Source organism: Vitis riparia, chromosome 5 (assembly GCF_004353265.1).
Source record: "Vitis riparia cultivar Riparia Gloire de Montpellier isolate 1030 chromosome 5, EGFV_Vit.rip_1.0, whole genome shotgun sequence".
NCBI lineage: Eukaryota > Viridiplantae > Streptophyta > Magnoliopsida > Vitales > Vitaceae > Vitis > Vitis riparia.
Window position 1 is genome coordinate 3,497,516 of NC_048435.1, and position 15,099 is coordinate 3,512,614.

Sequence of the window (15,099 nt, forward strand, 5' to 3'; positions counted from 1 at the left end):
GTGAACAGCCACGTGCCAGACATGGATTGATTAAAATAAGGGGATGTGATTAAAAAGGGAGGTTGCAATTTTAGGAATTAATCGCATGCATCCACCCAAAGTGCCGAATGCCATCTATAAGAAAATGATAGAATGTCTTTTGATTTTATTAACGTTTGTAAAATGGAGATCGCAGCAGCAGCCAGAAAATATGAGTGTAGAAAATGATTGGTTGCTTACTGCGAAAGATAACGTTGTAGTGACAGTTGTATGCGTGGAGGCCGTCGCTGCCCTTTCAGGCTCTTCAAATTCCACTCCATAGGATCCATACAACATAATTCCCTTTCACGGGTTCACCGTCCTTTTTCTTTTCACTCTTATTATAAAAAAAGCATAAATGGTTAAAACGTGAGTTGTGGGAAAGCTACATTTCTTACGTGGCATACAGGGTGACTTCCGCATCGCATCGCCCCCTCCATATTCAACACTCTCGTATTGATAATCTTAAATTAATATTTATATTAGACATACGCACTATGATCTCGTTAATATTTGTAAGAAGAAAATTATTGCTTTGAAATGTTCATGATGGTGACCGATCATCTATCAAGCGGCGCGTGAGGAAGCAACTCGAGGGCTCCAACTTTTCTTGAAGACTGATCCTTGTAATTTTTCTAATAAAAAAGGAGGATCGAAGATGTTGTCATAGTTGATTCATTTTATGGAACAAGGGCCTCGCTCTACTCTGATTTCGAGTCATCACCTACCGATAACCGCCGCCACCCACCCAGCTGTGTCTCATCTCACCTACTGTGTTCGGTCGTTTCCGTCTCTTTTACGCTAATCATTAATCAACCTCTCCAACCACTGCCACATAGGGTTTGGTTTTTGTTTCCCACAAAGATGGAGACATCATCACTTCCACCGCCGCTGCAACAATCGCCATCGCCAACGGGAAGGCCGAGGGTTTCAGAGATGGAAGTTCAACATCCGATGACCGAAGACGCTTCGGCTCTATGGGATTGGGGAGACCTTCTCGATTTCTCTGTTGACGATCCATTTACCATCTCCTTTGACTCCGATCACAATCTGGAGGTTTCGCCGTCACCGGAGCCGTTGACTCGCGAGGCGCCGGACGCTATGGAGAGGGTGCGGAAGCGGGATCCTAGGTTGACCTGTGAGAATTTTTTGGCGGGTCGGATTCCTTGCGCGTGTCCGGAGCTCGATGAGATGATTTTGGAGGAGGGTGCCCCGGGAAAGAAGAGGGTCCGGACTGCGCGACCAGCCGCGGGAAGGGCTCGGTGTCAGGTGACGGGTTGTGAGGCTGATATTAGTGAGCTGAAAGGGTATCATCGACGGCATAGGGTTTGTCTCCGTTGCGCGAATGCTAGTGTCGTTATTCTGGATGGACATAATAAGCGATACTGTCAACAGTGTGGGAAGTAAGCTCAAATTTTCGTCATTTAGGGTTTCGATTTCGAGTTGTAGATAATGAACAGATTTGCATATGTCTGTATATAGTTCGGTGCAGGTGTTAATGTGACAATGCTGGATTTAGTTTTCTATTTCCAAACGAAAAATTGCATTAACATCACAATTATTAACAGTAGGCCCTTAAAGGGATCGGATGTTGCTACTCTATTAGCAAATCCTTCGGCAATTCCTTCGGCCCACTTCATTTTTGCTGCTCTTCATTGAAATTATCAGTTATAGCATTATATATTCCCAGCTGAGAATTAGTCAAATTATGTGAGTGATCCCTTTGCACTTGTATTGATGTTAGTTGGGGAGCCTTTTATTATGCAAAATGATTGGATCTTGGGGATTGTTGGTTTTTAATTATCACATCCCAAATTTGAAGGCAGGTGTCCAATTGTACTCTAAAATATGTGGAAGCGAATCATAGGCAGTACTAAATTTAAAGTGATCATGTTCTTTATCATCTATTAATACTTCCCTTTTAGATGGTTTAGGGCCCTTTTCAACCCTTTAGCACTGGTGTTACAAAAGTTCAAGTTGCTAGGTTTTGGGCCAACGATACATATTAAGCCGGCCAATTTGGGTTAAAGCCTTAATACCCCACCTCATGGGCAGCCTTTTTTGGTTTGCAAATGGGCTCAATAAATGGAGGAAATGAACAAACATTGAGGTTTGAACTCATAACCTTGAAAACAAGTTATAATACCATGTTAAACTATCAATTTCACTCAAAAAATTAAGCTATTAGGTACTGATCTGACAGTGCATATTAAGCTTATTTGGGCTGGATTCTTAAAATGCTCCTTTTTGCCTAGAAAAAGGGAAAAGAAAAATTCTGTGCTCTGCCTGTTTTTTGCTTCTCTTGGATGCATACTATTACTCTTCTTAGCACATCCCAAAATGACTCAACATGCATTTGCATGAACTTTTGCATGCGACTGCCACAAGAATGTAGGGATTGGGGCACATAGAGAAGTTAAACTTACTGATATAATTTATCATAAGAGTTACCTATCAAAAAAAAAAAAAATAATTTATCATAAGAGTTTGGACACTCCAACCCTTTCCTGTTGAATGTGGAAATGCTTGGTTTAGGAAAAGTTTACCTGATCAGTTTGTTCTGTTTTCTATTTAGAATTTTATTTTATCTTTTTTAAAAAAATGTTCTGCTGGTGTTCCACTTCTTGGTAGGTTTCACATCTTGTCAGATTTTGATGAGGGTAAACGCAGTTGTCGAAGAAAATTAGAGCGTCACAATAATAGACGACGTAGAAAACCTATTGATTCTGGAGGCACAGTTGAAAAGGAAATTCAAGGGGAACTTATATCTGAAGATGCTGCTCATGATGGTGAAGCAGATAAAGGTATCTGTTAAAGCACATGGTGCATGATATGATACACCTTTCATGCAAAATGATGTGTCAGACATACATGTATAATACACTTTCACCTATTTTAAGTAGTTTTTGAGAAAAACCAATTCAAATTTTATTTCTTAAAATGATTATCATATTAGGGTTGAAAATGGATGACAAAAAAGTGAAACTGCATGGAAGCATTATGCATGCATTGTTAATGGCACATGTAGATTATTGAAGGTTAAGTGCAATTGTTGTTCGAATGAATATTGGGAGGTGTTATTTCAATGGAACATGTACCATTCGAATATTAACTTTGAGGATGATTTTTGTGTCTTCGTGCCTTTTGTGGTAGTTTGGTTGCTATTGTTTTGTTTGTATACACTGTGTATACCTTTTAAACATGGCACATAAACTCACATAATTTTTGTATTCCATACAAGCATATACTATATAGTTATACTTTTATATGATATAATTTTTTTTGTTGTATTGGTTCTAGACTTGTACATGCTTGAACCCTTTGGCATGTGGCATGATGGTATCTTTTAGTAACTAGTTGGAGTTTAGAACTTTTTTCCCTCCCAATTTTATTACAAACAAACATTTCATTGATATAAAATAATGAAGTTCAAAGAAGAATGATAATTTCCTACCCCCTCAGGGAGGTAGAAATCCCCCACAGAAGAGATCAAATTTTTAGCTCCTTGATTTCCTAAACAAATTCACCAAATGATTGGCTTAGTGAGAAATCAAACAAAAGGGGCACCTCAATTCTGAAGCAATATAAAAGATTTGGTGAAGCCTTGCATCCAACTTCCATGAGCCTCTTTCTTTCTTATTCATCTAAGGAATGACCACCTTTGAATCTCCCTCCATTGAAAGATAGGAAAGGCCCTTAGCTTCAGTGAGCTTCAACCTTTCCAACAAGGCTAGAGCCTTTGCCTTAATGGCTAGAACCTCTCCTGTATGTTTAGAGAATCCTGTTACAAAGCTAGTGTTTCAAGCTGATTCCTGAGTGTCCATCAAATTCATATTTGTCCTGGATTATCCCAGATTACTTGGGATGGAGGGGTTGAGTACACCATCACATATCACCGGGCAAAGAAAGCAAACATCAAAATTTAGTTTAACACAACCCACTAGAGGAGTCCAAATAGGGAGTGTCTCCTTTGACAGCCTAGTGGATTTGTCCACTAGGTTCCATTCTAGCAATATAATAAACAAGGGAATGCCCTCAAATGTTACACAGGCTGACATCCAAAAGGAAATGGAGAAATGGAATAAATCTCACAATGCCTTAAAAGTCCTTCATCTATCCTAAAAAATCTTGCGTTCTTCTCCCTTCATCCCACTGAACAGTCCATATTAAGGTGTGACTAGCAATACGTCATAATGACTTGCCTCTAGGAAGACTTTCAAAACCTGGGTAAGAAATACGATACATCTCCACCACACTTCGAGGTGGAACCCAGTCAGTCCCAGCAACATACAGATTTTAGAAACTTCATTTTGTGGATTTTCTGATGAATAAATACATATCAATGTCACATGTTTATTAAAAATACAACAGCAAAGTGATACATGATATGTTTCATGAATTGACAACTATGCTAGTTGAAAACTGTAATATCATCAACTTGAACTAATCATTAATGTAACCTTACCATTTTTCATGAAATTGGTTGTATGTTTTATATTTTTGTTCTTGTGTGTGTGCGCACATGAATGCGTGTGATTCTTTCCTGTTTTTCTCTAATACATAGAACAACTTACAATACACAATTAAGAAAAATGGAACAAGGATGCTTGATATGTTTTATGAATTGATAGATGGTAGTTGACAACTATAATATTTTCAACTTGAGCTGATGTCGCTCATCTGTGTTTTGTTTTGGAGTAAATTTTTGTCCCCTTCTTTAATTAAGGACAAGTAAGAGGTTGTAATTTATATATGATGGTGAAATGTGATAGAAGAACTTGTATTATATTTCTGTATGTTCATTGTGAATTTTTTTCTATAGGTTAAGTCTGCGTAGTGATTGAAATCCTTCTGCTATTTACATGTAAAATCTGTCTTGATATTCCACTTAACTGTTCTTCAAATGGCCTGACAAAATTGTTTGTTGCATAGATAGTTTGTGCTTGAGCAGCCAGCTAATCGAAAGGGAACCATTGTTGGAGTCTGAAGATGGACAATTTTCCACCCTTTGCTCAGTGCCTGGTTCCCAGAATATTCAGAGCGATGGTATTGTATCTTTTGTGGGTTCTGGAGAAGCCCAAATTGATGGAGGCAAAAATGATTCCAAATATACCCTTTCTTCATCTTACTGTGATAATAAGAGTGCTTACTCATCCCCCGTGGGTCTTCTCTAAATGCCATAATTGCTTCTTTGTCTTTCCTTTTTCAGTTTATTTGAAGATCTGTAATTGACCTGATATACTGGTTTGATGTTTGCTTGTAGTGCCCTACGGGTCGGATTTCGTTCAAGCTCTATGATTGGAATCCTGCTGAATTTCCCAGACGACTTAGGCACCAAGTATTTTAAAGGATTATTATTACAGTTTAGTATTTATATGAGAATAAATGTTTTTAGAAGTCAGAGATACCAGGAATATATTAACACGCTGCTCAATGTGTTTACAGATTTTCCAGTGGTTGGCTAGCATGCCTATCGAGTTGGAGGGCTATATCCGTCCTGGGTGTATCATCTTAACAATTTTTATTGCAATGCCAAAGTTTATGTGGGACAAGGTATGTTTAGAGATGCTTTATATAGCACTTTTTGGGGTTACAGTGAGGTTAATGTTGTTGACTACATTGTTAATGGGTGATGATTGGTATTTGCATACAATTGTTGATGTAACTATTCTATATTACTTATTAAATATTCATGAATTATATATCACCAGTAGCTATGTGCCATTGACATTTATATAAAGTAACTCTAAAAATCATTATTCTTTTACCATGATCTGTATGTACCTCCTTGCTGTCTTTCTTGCTTATTCTTTTAATCTTTTAAAGAATACTAGCTACAAGTTGTAGCCAGATTACTCAATTTCAACTCCAATGCTGTGTTGCATCAAGCAGTTGTTGGAAGATCCTGCTTCATATGTACATGACTTTGTTGCTGCACCTGGAAAGATGCTATCTGGAAGAGGCAATGTACTTGTTTATCTAAACAACATGATTTTTCGTGTTACAGAAGGTAAGTTGACACCTCATATTTTGATCCATCATATGTCAAACAATGCTGCGATTTTTATGTTTGTCTCTCTTTGAATTTAGGGTTTTTGTTTTTGTTTTTCCTTTCTAGTTTTCTTTCTCAAAGTTCTTTGCTGCAATGCAAGTGTTGTGATGATAAGTATTGGTGCATGGTTAATGAAGCATAACCCTTTTGAGTGTTTTTTAGACATAGCTTCACAACCAACCACCTCAGCATGATTCCATGTCGCAAGTAGTTTTGGAATGATTGCATCTGAATGTTCCTTTAGCATGCTATGAGTATATGTTCAACAATTTAAGTTTCTCATTGCAGCAGGTTTGTTGGCTTAGTTTGGATTTTTTTTTTTTTTTCTAAAATATTTTTTAGGGAAGGTGCAAAAGAAAACATTGACCAATATGAAAGGGAAGAATAAGATTTTGTATATAGGATTGTCTACTTCTTGGAAGGATTTCTCATCCTTCTTTATACTTAATATTTTAATGCAATTAAATAGTTGGTTCCTATTAAAAAGGGGAGGAGGGGTGAAGAAAAGTGATTTGCCAATAAATACATTGTGGTCATGTTGTCATTACATAAATGCTGCATGAGTTGGATCTCGTTTGCAAATAGAATAACAATCAGAGCATATGATCATGTGAATTTGGAGCTCCTTTTGCATCGTTTGGTTGGAGAGGTGGAGAAATTGGATTATGGCTTGAATAAGACATAATCCTGAGTGCTCCTGAATAAGAAATAAACTGGCTTCTTTTAGCATTTGGAGAAGGAAACGAAGAAGTTATCTATCAAACAAGAGGGGGAAAAAAGAAAGAAAGAAAGAAAAAGAAAAAAGAAAAAAAAAAGGAGCTCAAGGAGTTTTTTTTTCTATAGCTTGTCTTATTAGGTGAGTTCTTAAGCTAAGGTTTGACAGGGATGGATTCCTTCCAGAGTTCCTTGATGAGATATATTTTAATATTTAGCTCTGTTTTCTGTTTTTTATGTCCTTTGTTTATTGGGTTCTCCTTTTATACTCTGTTGCACTCTTTGCATTTTAATGATTTTCTTTACTTAGTCTAAAACAATATTGCTTGAAATCTGTCTCTGTAGACAAGTTGCTCTTCATCTGTTGCAATCTGATCCTGTCCTTAGTCCTGGTTTTGAATTCTCAGTTTCCATAAATACCGTGTTTGACCTGTTAAAAAGAAGGTGTGATTTGAGTTCTCTGAGCTTGTTTATACTTGTTAACATGTTTTATGCATTTTAATGGGTATAGATGGTACTTCTGTGATGAAAGTTGAGGTAAAGATGCAAGCCCCAAAGCTCCACTATGTGCATCCTAACTGTTTTGAGGCTGGCAAGCCCATGGAGTTTGTTGCTTGTGGAAGTAACCTGCTTCGACCTAAATTTAGGTGTGTTAACCTTTCTGTAAGCAGCTTTTTATAGGATACTAGATTCTAAAGTAAATAATTTATCAAAAGAACAAAGTCATCAATGTAAAGATTTAGTTCTCAAGTAAATAGTTAGCCACATAGTTGCTAAATATGTATGGTTAGTGTTTCACTTCACTGGGATGTTGAAAAACTGTAATGAAATGGCTGGCTTTTAACAATGATGGTTTTGTTGGCAGGTTTCTAGTATCTTTCGCTGGAAAGTATCTGTCTTATGATTACCATGTTGTGTTCCCTCGGGGTAAGATTGAAGGTGACACTGCTGGTAGTTTGGACCATGAATTCTGCAAGATATACATCCCTCATACTGAGCCCAATGCCTTTGGCCCTGCATTTATTGAGGTTGGTAGTTTAAGGTTTTCTTTCTTGCTTTTCTCCTTATCTCATGTTGAAGTTTGATTATCCATGGTATGTTTCCAAAGTGGGCATATTTGGTAATGACTTTGAAGTCATATGTCCTCCTTTTGTAGACAAATTTTATGTAATGTGGAATAGTTTTGTAAATGAAGGTAAAAGTTGGTTTTTCTTGCGTTGGCGATGACATGACTCACAGGATTACCTGTATCTTAACTTTTTGTTGAACTTACAGTAAACTTGTCCATTTGATATATGGCATGCCAGATTGTCCATTGTACCCATGAAAAAATTTCCTTGCCAAACCATTTCTATGTAACTTATCTTTTGCATTCATGACCATGTGTATACATTGTATATGCTTTTTGTGCTCCTTAGGTGTTGTTAATACAATTGATATTTTACCTATCTAAAAAATATATTTATGGTCACACAGTTGATGTTTAACCAGTTAATTGACTTAATTTGGAGTTTGGCGATTCAGTATCCAGTATCAAGTCTCTTGTGTAACCTGGATGTAGTCAATGAGAATAGCCCTCTGCTTCTGGGTTTTAATCCTCAGGCTAGATGCAGAAAAATTTAGTGGAACCTTTGGGTATTTGGGTTTGTACAGATTAGTTTCTTAAGTTAGAAACTTGCATCTGGAGTGGGTCTTAGAATTGCATTTGATGCCATCAGAAGAAATGGTTATGCACTCAACATTTTTCTTTTTCAATCTGTAGGTTGAGAATGACCATGGCTTATCCAACTTCATTCCTATTTTTATTGGAGACAAAGAAATTTGTTCGGAAATGAAGATATTGCAGCATAGATTTGATGCATCTCTCTGTTCCAAAGGATCACAGTTTTTTGCTAAAGATCCATCTGACTCGTGCAAGGTTTCAGTATTGGGACAAACTGCATTTTCTGAATTTATTTTAGATATAGCCTGGATACTCAAGGAGCCTGCATCGGAGAATATTCAGCGAAGTTTAACCTCTTCACATATTCAGAGATTTAATTGTTTACTGAACTTTCTAATACACAATGAGTCGACCACCATCTTGGAGAAAATATTACAATCTCTGAAGGTTTTGATAGATAACATGGACTTAAACATTCAGGTTAATGGCGCCACTGATACTGATTTGAGGCTGCTTTATAAGTACATGGATCATGCTAGTAAGATTCTTCATCAGAAACTTCACAGTAGTGGGGGTTTAGTACTGCATTCTGGAAATTCTGTGACAAAAGGGGATCATCCTAGCTGCTTCCACAACAACATGCTCCCTGTTATCTTTCCCCCTGAGGTGAGATATTTTATTTTCTACATTTGGCCATTTTTTTCTTGAATAAGGTTGACTTTCAGGATTGAAATGCTGATCTATTGTGCCTTATTAAGACCTATTGCATTTGCTTGGTTATCATTTTTTTTTCCTCCTATTTTCTCCTCTTGCATATGCAATATATTTATATGCTAACATCTCATGTATTCATCTGCTAGTTAACATTATTGTGATGAAATGTTTACATGGTTTTGCACAAACATCAGCACTGGCAAATCTGGTCTATTGTGCAGATTCATGTAAGAGCATGTAGAGTGATTAGTTTTCATTATTTGGAGCTCAATTCTCATTTTAATTGGGTCCTGCTATTTTTTGAGTGGTGTCATTTTTTTCCCTCTTCATCCACCTCTATAGGGGTGTGAAAGAGAAGGTATCATGTAAATGGTCTAATTTGGTCTGAAACCAGCCTTAGCCTGACAACCTAGGTCCAGGCTGGGCTTCAGTTCCATTTGCAAAGATGCCCTGCTGCCTGCATTTTCCACCTTCCTCCTCTCCCAGAACTCGGTGTGCTAACCACAGCTAGTTTTTAATTTTCAATTTTAATTCTTTTAAGTTTATTTATTTATTAGTATTACTATTTTCTTGCCTTTTCCATTGTCCCGTCCCTTGCTTTTCCTCCAGCTCATGTGTTGTGCAGAGCTCAAGTTTACCTAAGGTGTTTAGTTGCCTCTTTTTACCTTACGACGGGCATTTACCAACTCTATGAGAAACGGAACTGTAGGAAAGGGTATAAGATAATGGAAAGGAAGGGAATATAGGGAATGAGAATCGGAATCTGTAATTGCATCGGAATGTCTACTTACAATGTAGGAAACAGAATCGGAATGAAGCTGATTACCTTTGACGTGTTCACTAATCATAGATGAAACGGAATGAAATGTGCATTTTTACCATTTAGCCTTACTACACGTAATTTTCACTATATTGTTGGAGATAAAAAAAAAAATGCTATTTAAATGGAATTCAAAATGAATAAAAATTATTTTTCTAACATTTGCATTTAAAAAAAAAAGATTTTCATCAATTTAAATTTTGGAACTAGTTTTTAAAATTTAAAATATTTTTTATGTTTTGAAGAATCCGTGATTTTTACCTTATTCCTAAAAAATTTGCTTTAATAGGCAAATATTTATTTTAATGATTTTAAATATTTATTTTAAAATATTTAGGATTAGTGGGAGGAGCATTTAGGTAAATTTGGGGTGAAGAAAATTTTGATTCTCCAATGCTTGGAATCAGATTCTTTGGTTTTGGAGGAGAATCCCATTGCTCCATTGGAAGAATGAGTTTTGTCAAATATTTTGATTCCTGGGGAATGAAGTAAACGGGGCCCTAGGGTAGAGACCAGGCCCTAGACCTGGAGTCAGCCCCAAGGCCTAGCCAGGCCTTGGTTTCCAGAGTAAACCAGCCTAATTTACATCCTTAGTGACTGGCTACATATTAAAATTCATGACAAATGAATGTCGGCTCTTTTGCTTTCGGAAGTATTTGGAATCTCTTACTGTTGGTAAGAGATGGGGGGACTACCAATGAGTACTCAGTGAGACTTTGCATTCAACTATTGTCATATTCCATGAGATGTTTAAATAGTTGGAACTAGTAGCATGTTTGGTTTGATTTAAGCACCTTTGTTATTCAACTATTTAATTATATTGATTCCTTGGAGTTGCAGGACACAAAAATAAGCGCAAATGGTGGGTTGGCAGCAATGGCAAGTTCAACTTCCACAGATAGAAGTGAAACTGCCTCACTATTGAACAGAGAGGTTGTTATGAATATGAACTCAATCAAGGAACAGCCAAGGAAATCCTGCAGCCTTATTTTCTCAAAGAAAGCCATGACCTCACGACCTTTTCTTTATATGATTGTTGCCGCTGCCGCTTGTTTTGGGATATGTGCTGTCCTTCTCCACCCTCATGAGGTTGGCAAATTGGCAGTGTCTATCCGCAGGTGTTTGTTTGACAATTCTTAGAAGTTTTGGCAGAATGTCTGTGCATTTCGTCTCTTGTTTTATGCATATCCAATGTCCTTGATAGGAAAATGTGATTAAAGGTTCCTGAAATCCCTTAATCTGGATGTGCTCATCGTGTGCCTCTATTTGACTCTGTAATGGCAGTTGGTAACTGGCAAACTGCTTGTTGCCCTTGCACCATCCCGAGATATGTATCTGAGGCAAAAACTGATGTAGGATGTTTGATTGTAGCCCTAGTTTCCCCCTCCCCACACCCTAGAGCTGTTCTTATCCTAAAACACCAGAAAGCAGCTCCAGCTTAGCCATTTCTCTTGTACATTTATTTTTATGATGGACGGTTGGAGAGGCTTGTTTTGTGGTTAAATAAAGAGGGCTGGTGTTGTGATTCACCTTACTCGCTGGTAGCATTTTATAATATATATATATATATATATTATATATATATATATATATATATATATATATATATATATATATATCTCCTGAACATTGCAGTGGTTCTAATTTGAGTTATGAAGGCTCTATGGTATGTTTTCTCACTGTTACATAAGCTAAGATGACACATGGATTGGTATCGGTTCTGGGAAGCAGGGTTCAGAGGTTAAAATACATCTGAACACAGATTGAACTTGGGGCAGAGGATGTTGAAATTGGATTCAAAGTTAGTTAATTTGATGGTAAACTTTCTAAGCTTTTGAAACATAAGATGGAGCTTTAAGGCCTGTCCTGTGAGATCTCCTCATCAAATTTCTACCCTTGTGGGCAGATTATCTAGTAAACATTACTTTCATTTATGGGGAACGCACCAGTTTAAATCATTTATTGGTTCAACCTTCAACTCAGGCCATTACAACTCATTCCATATTTCAATTGACCCTTAAGCATATCACGAACATGTTCCCTCATGTACATGTTATTTGTTCTAGCTCAAGTAAGTCATATTTTAAAACGCGTTTACACAATTAAGATGAAATTATTATATATGTAATGTTTGAATTTTTTTTTTTCCAATTTGTTGTAAAATAATTGTCGTCGTTGAGTCCCTCCCATGGGATTGCGACATTAGATAGACAAATACCTCTTCTAGGGTTAAACAAATCGAGTCTTATATTGATGTCAAGAATGGTGCAATATCTATAAGATTAAAAGTGAGTCATTACAAATGGTTAAAGCTCATTCCCAACCTTGATGTGAGTTTTTATTTATCTAATCTTGCAATGTGTGTTCTTCAATCTTGTGAAACATGAGGATATGTCTATAAGAAGGGTATGTTCCTTTGTCTGGTGAAGTACAATGAGGGTTATGCCTATGATAAGGGTGATTATGATTTCTACATGATAGAAGAAATAATTGACACTAGATATTTATGGACTTCTCTTAATTATATGAATGCATTTTAAAGCCTTGAGACCGTTGGACACAGAACAAACTTCTCTTGATTGTATAAATGTATTTTAAAGTCTTGAAACCATTGGACCCAAAATGGACATACGAGGGAATGAATCATTACAAAGCGATAAAACATATTAACTTTCTTGCACCCCCAATTCATATACCCTGCCTTGCCTCTTACTGGCCAGCAATGAGATTAAGGCTTTCATATATATATATATATATATATATAGATATATAATTCCTTTCATAATATAATCCCCCTTAACACAATGTGTTTGGGGCTGCATTTATTGGGACTTTTCTCAATAGTATGGTAATTTAAAAAAATTATTCTTAAATTATTGTAGTAAAAGAAGTTATTACAAATATATGGTAGTTTTTGTCAGTTAGGAGAGAGGGTGAACAGATATTTTTTTGATAAGTAAGCAAGGATTTCATTAAAAAGGCTAAACGCCACAAAGCATACAGGAAGTATACAAGCTGGCTACAGCCCAAAAAAAGAAAAGGACCAGAAAGAACTACCTCCCCTCAAGTGGAAGCTATCCACTCCAAGAAACCTATAAGGGAGAAAGACTCCTCATCTAAATACACTTTGGCCCAGTTCCACAGGTTACAAACAAAAGAATTCTTTAATCTCTGAATATTCAACTCACCCCCCCTAAAAGCTAATCTATTCCTCTCCTTCCAAACCGTCCAAAAAATACACAACGGAATGGAATTCCAAATCTTTTTCCTTTTCTTCCCTACAAATGAGCCCCTCCAGGAGATAAGAGTCTCCTTTACAGTTTCTGGTAGGACCCACTTGATATCTATCAGCCCAAAAATAATATCCCACAGGACTCTAGTCACTATACAGTGTAAAAGAATATGATTTACATTCTCTTCTTCACAGCCACACAAAAAACAACAATTTGGTAGTTGCACCCCTCTAATCTGAAGTCTATCCAGAGTGAGCACCTTCTCCCAAGTGGCCTCCCAAGCAAAAAAGCAGACTTTAGTTGGCACCCTATCCACCCATATTTTCTTTGCGGGAAACACTGTGGCATTAGGTTTATCCAACAACCTATAAGCATCTTTAACCCTGAAAAAACCATTCCTTCCTTGCCTCCAGTTAACAGAGTCATCCCCCAATGCAGGCCTATGACCCCTCAAAGTATTGAGCAAATCACCAACCATGTCCAACTCCCAGTCATTAAAGTCCCTCTCAAAAACAAGATTCCACTCACCATGGCCCGAATCTTGATCCCACATTTCCTCAATCGTGGCATCTCTATGCGCAGCTAGAACAAAAAGATGGTTGAAACATTGGGACAACGGAGTATCAGTACACCATCTGTCTTTCCAAAATTTAATTTTGGAACCCTTCCCAACTATAAAAGCCAAGTTCTCCCAACACCAATCTGATTCTTTCATAATCTCCTTCCAAACCCCTACTCCCGCCGCCCCATTGACCTTCTTAGGCCTCCATCCATGATCCTTTTGCCCATACTTCGTAGAGATTACTTGTTTCCAAAGGTTATCCTTTTCACAAGCAAACCTCCAGATCCACTTGCCCAGCAAGGCTCTATTCAATGTGGCTATTCTCCTTAACCCTAGCCCACCATTGAGTTTTTCTGAACAGACAACATCCCATTTGACTAGATGAACTTTTCCTCCCAAGTGTCCACCTCCCCAAAGGAAATCTCTTTGGGTTTTCTCCACTCTTTTAGCAACGACCTTGGGCATGCGGAAGATAGACATTTGGTAGATTGGCATACTAGCCAAAGTACTTTTAATGAGCGTGATCCTCCCCCCTTTGGAGATGTACTGTCTTTTCCAAAGAGCAAGTCTCCTCCTGACCCTCTCCTCCACTCCATCCCATATAGAAGAAGCCCTATTGGGGCCCCTAAGGGAAGCCCCAAATAGTGAGAGGGCAAAGACCCCACCCTGCACCCTAACTCAGTTGCCAACTCAAGAATCTCCTCCACTTCTCCAATTGGAATGATTTTGCTTTTGGCTAGATTAATACGAAGTCCCGAGGCCGCTTCAAACCAAAAGAGAAGCCAACTTAAATGAGATACTTGCTCTTTGCTCGCCTTACAAAACACAATGGTATCATCAGCAAAAAATAGATGAGAGATATTCAATGAAGATCTTCTACCACCCCGAATATTGCACCCTGTTAGATATCCCCCCTCCACCGCTCTCCTGATAAGGACGTCCAAAATCTCCATTCCCATAACAAAGAGGTAAGGGGATAAAGGATCCCCTTGACGAAGCCCTCTAGTGCTAGGAAAAACCCAGCTGGCACTCCATTAACAAGAATAGAGAATTTAGCAGAAGACACACAGTTCCACATCCATCCCACCCACTTGGTCCCAAAGCCCATTTTTGGAGGACCTTCATTAAGAATTTCCAATTGATGCTGTCATACGCTTTTTCTATATCCAATTTGCAGATAATACCCTTTTCCTTTCTCTTCTGCCACGAATCTATCACCTCATTAGCAATTAAGGAAGCATCCAGAATTTGTCTTCCCATAACAAAGGCATTCTGAGCGCCAGATACCACCTTACCAATCACCTTCTTAGCCTATTAGCTAAG

General features: G+C 37.6%; 1 protein-coding gene across 1 annotated transcript; it reads left to right on the top strand.

Moving 5' to 3' along the window:
* Positions 1-74: 74 nt before the first annotated feature.
* On the top strand, positions 75-11,515 carry LOC117914960 (squamosa promoter-binding-like protein 7). The gene is made up of 10 exons (XM_034830491.1): positions 75-1,421; positions 2,650-2,822; positions 4,951-5,177; positions 5,282-5,356; positions 5,464-5,571; positions 5,911-6,028; positions 7,296-7,431; positions 7,650-7,812; positions 8,547-9,113; positions 10,822-11,515. Exons 1-10 carry the CDS (start codon positions 883-885, stop codon positions 11,119-11,121), a joined length of 2,406 nt encoding a protein of 801 aa, XP_034686382.1. The 5' UTR covers positions 75-882; the 3' UTR covers positions 11,122-11,515.
* The last annotated feature ends 3,584 nt before the right edge of the window (positions 11,516-15,099 follow it).

Excerpts from the sequence above, each read along its gene's own strand:
- LOC117914960 (XM_034830491.1), top strand. The coding sequence starts at position 883 with ATGGAGACATCATCACTTCCACCGCCGCTGCAACAATCGCCATCGCCA. Across the intron at positions 5,178-5,281 it reads AGAGTGCTTACTCATCCCCC|TGCCCTACGGGTCGGATTTC; the intron begins GTGGGTCTTCTC and ends GTTTGCTTGTAG. Across the intron at positions 7,813-8,546 it reads TTGGCCCTGCATTTATTGAG|GTTGAGAATGACCATGGCTT; the intron begins GTTGGTAGTTTA and ends TTCAATCTGTAG.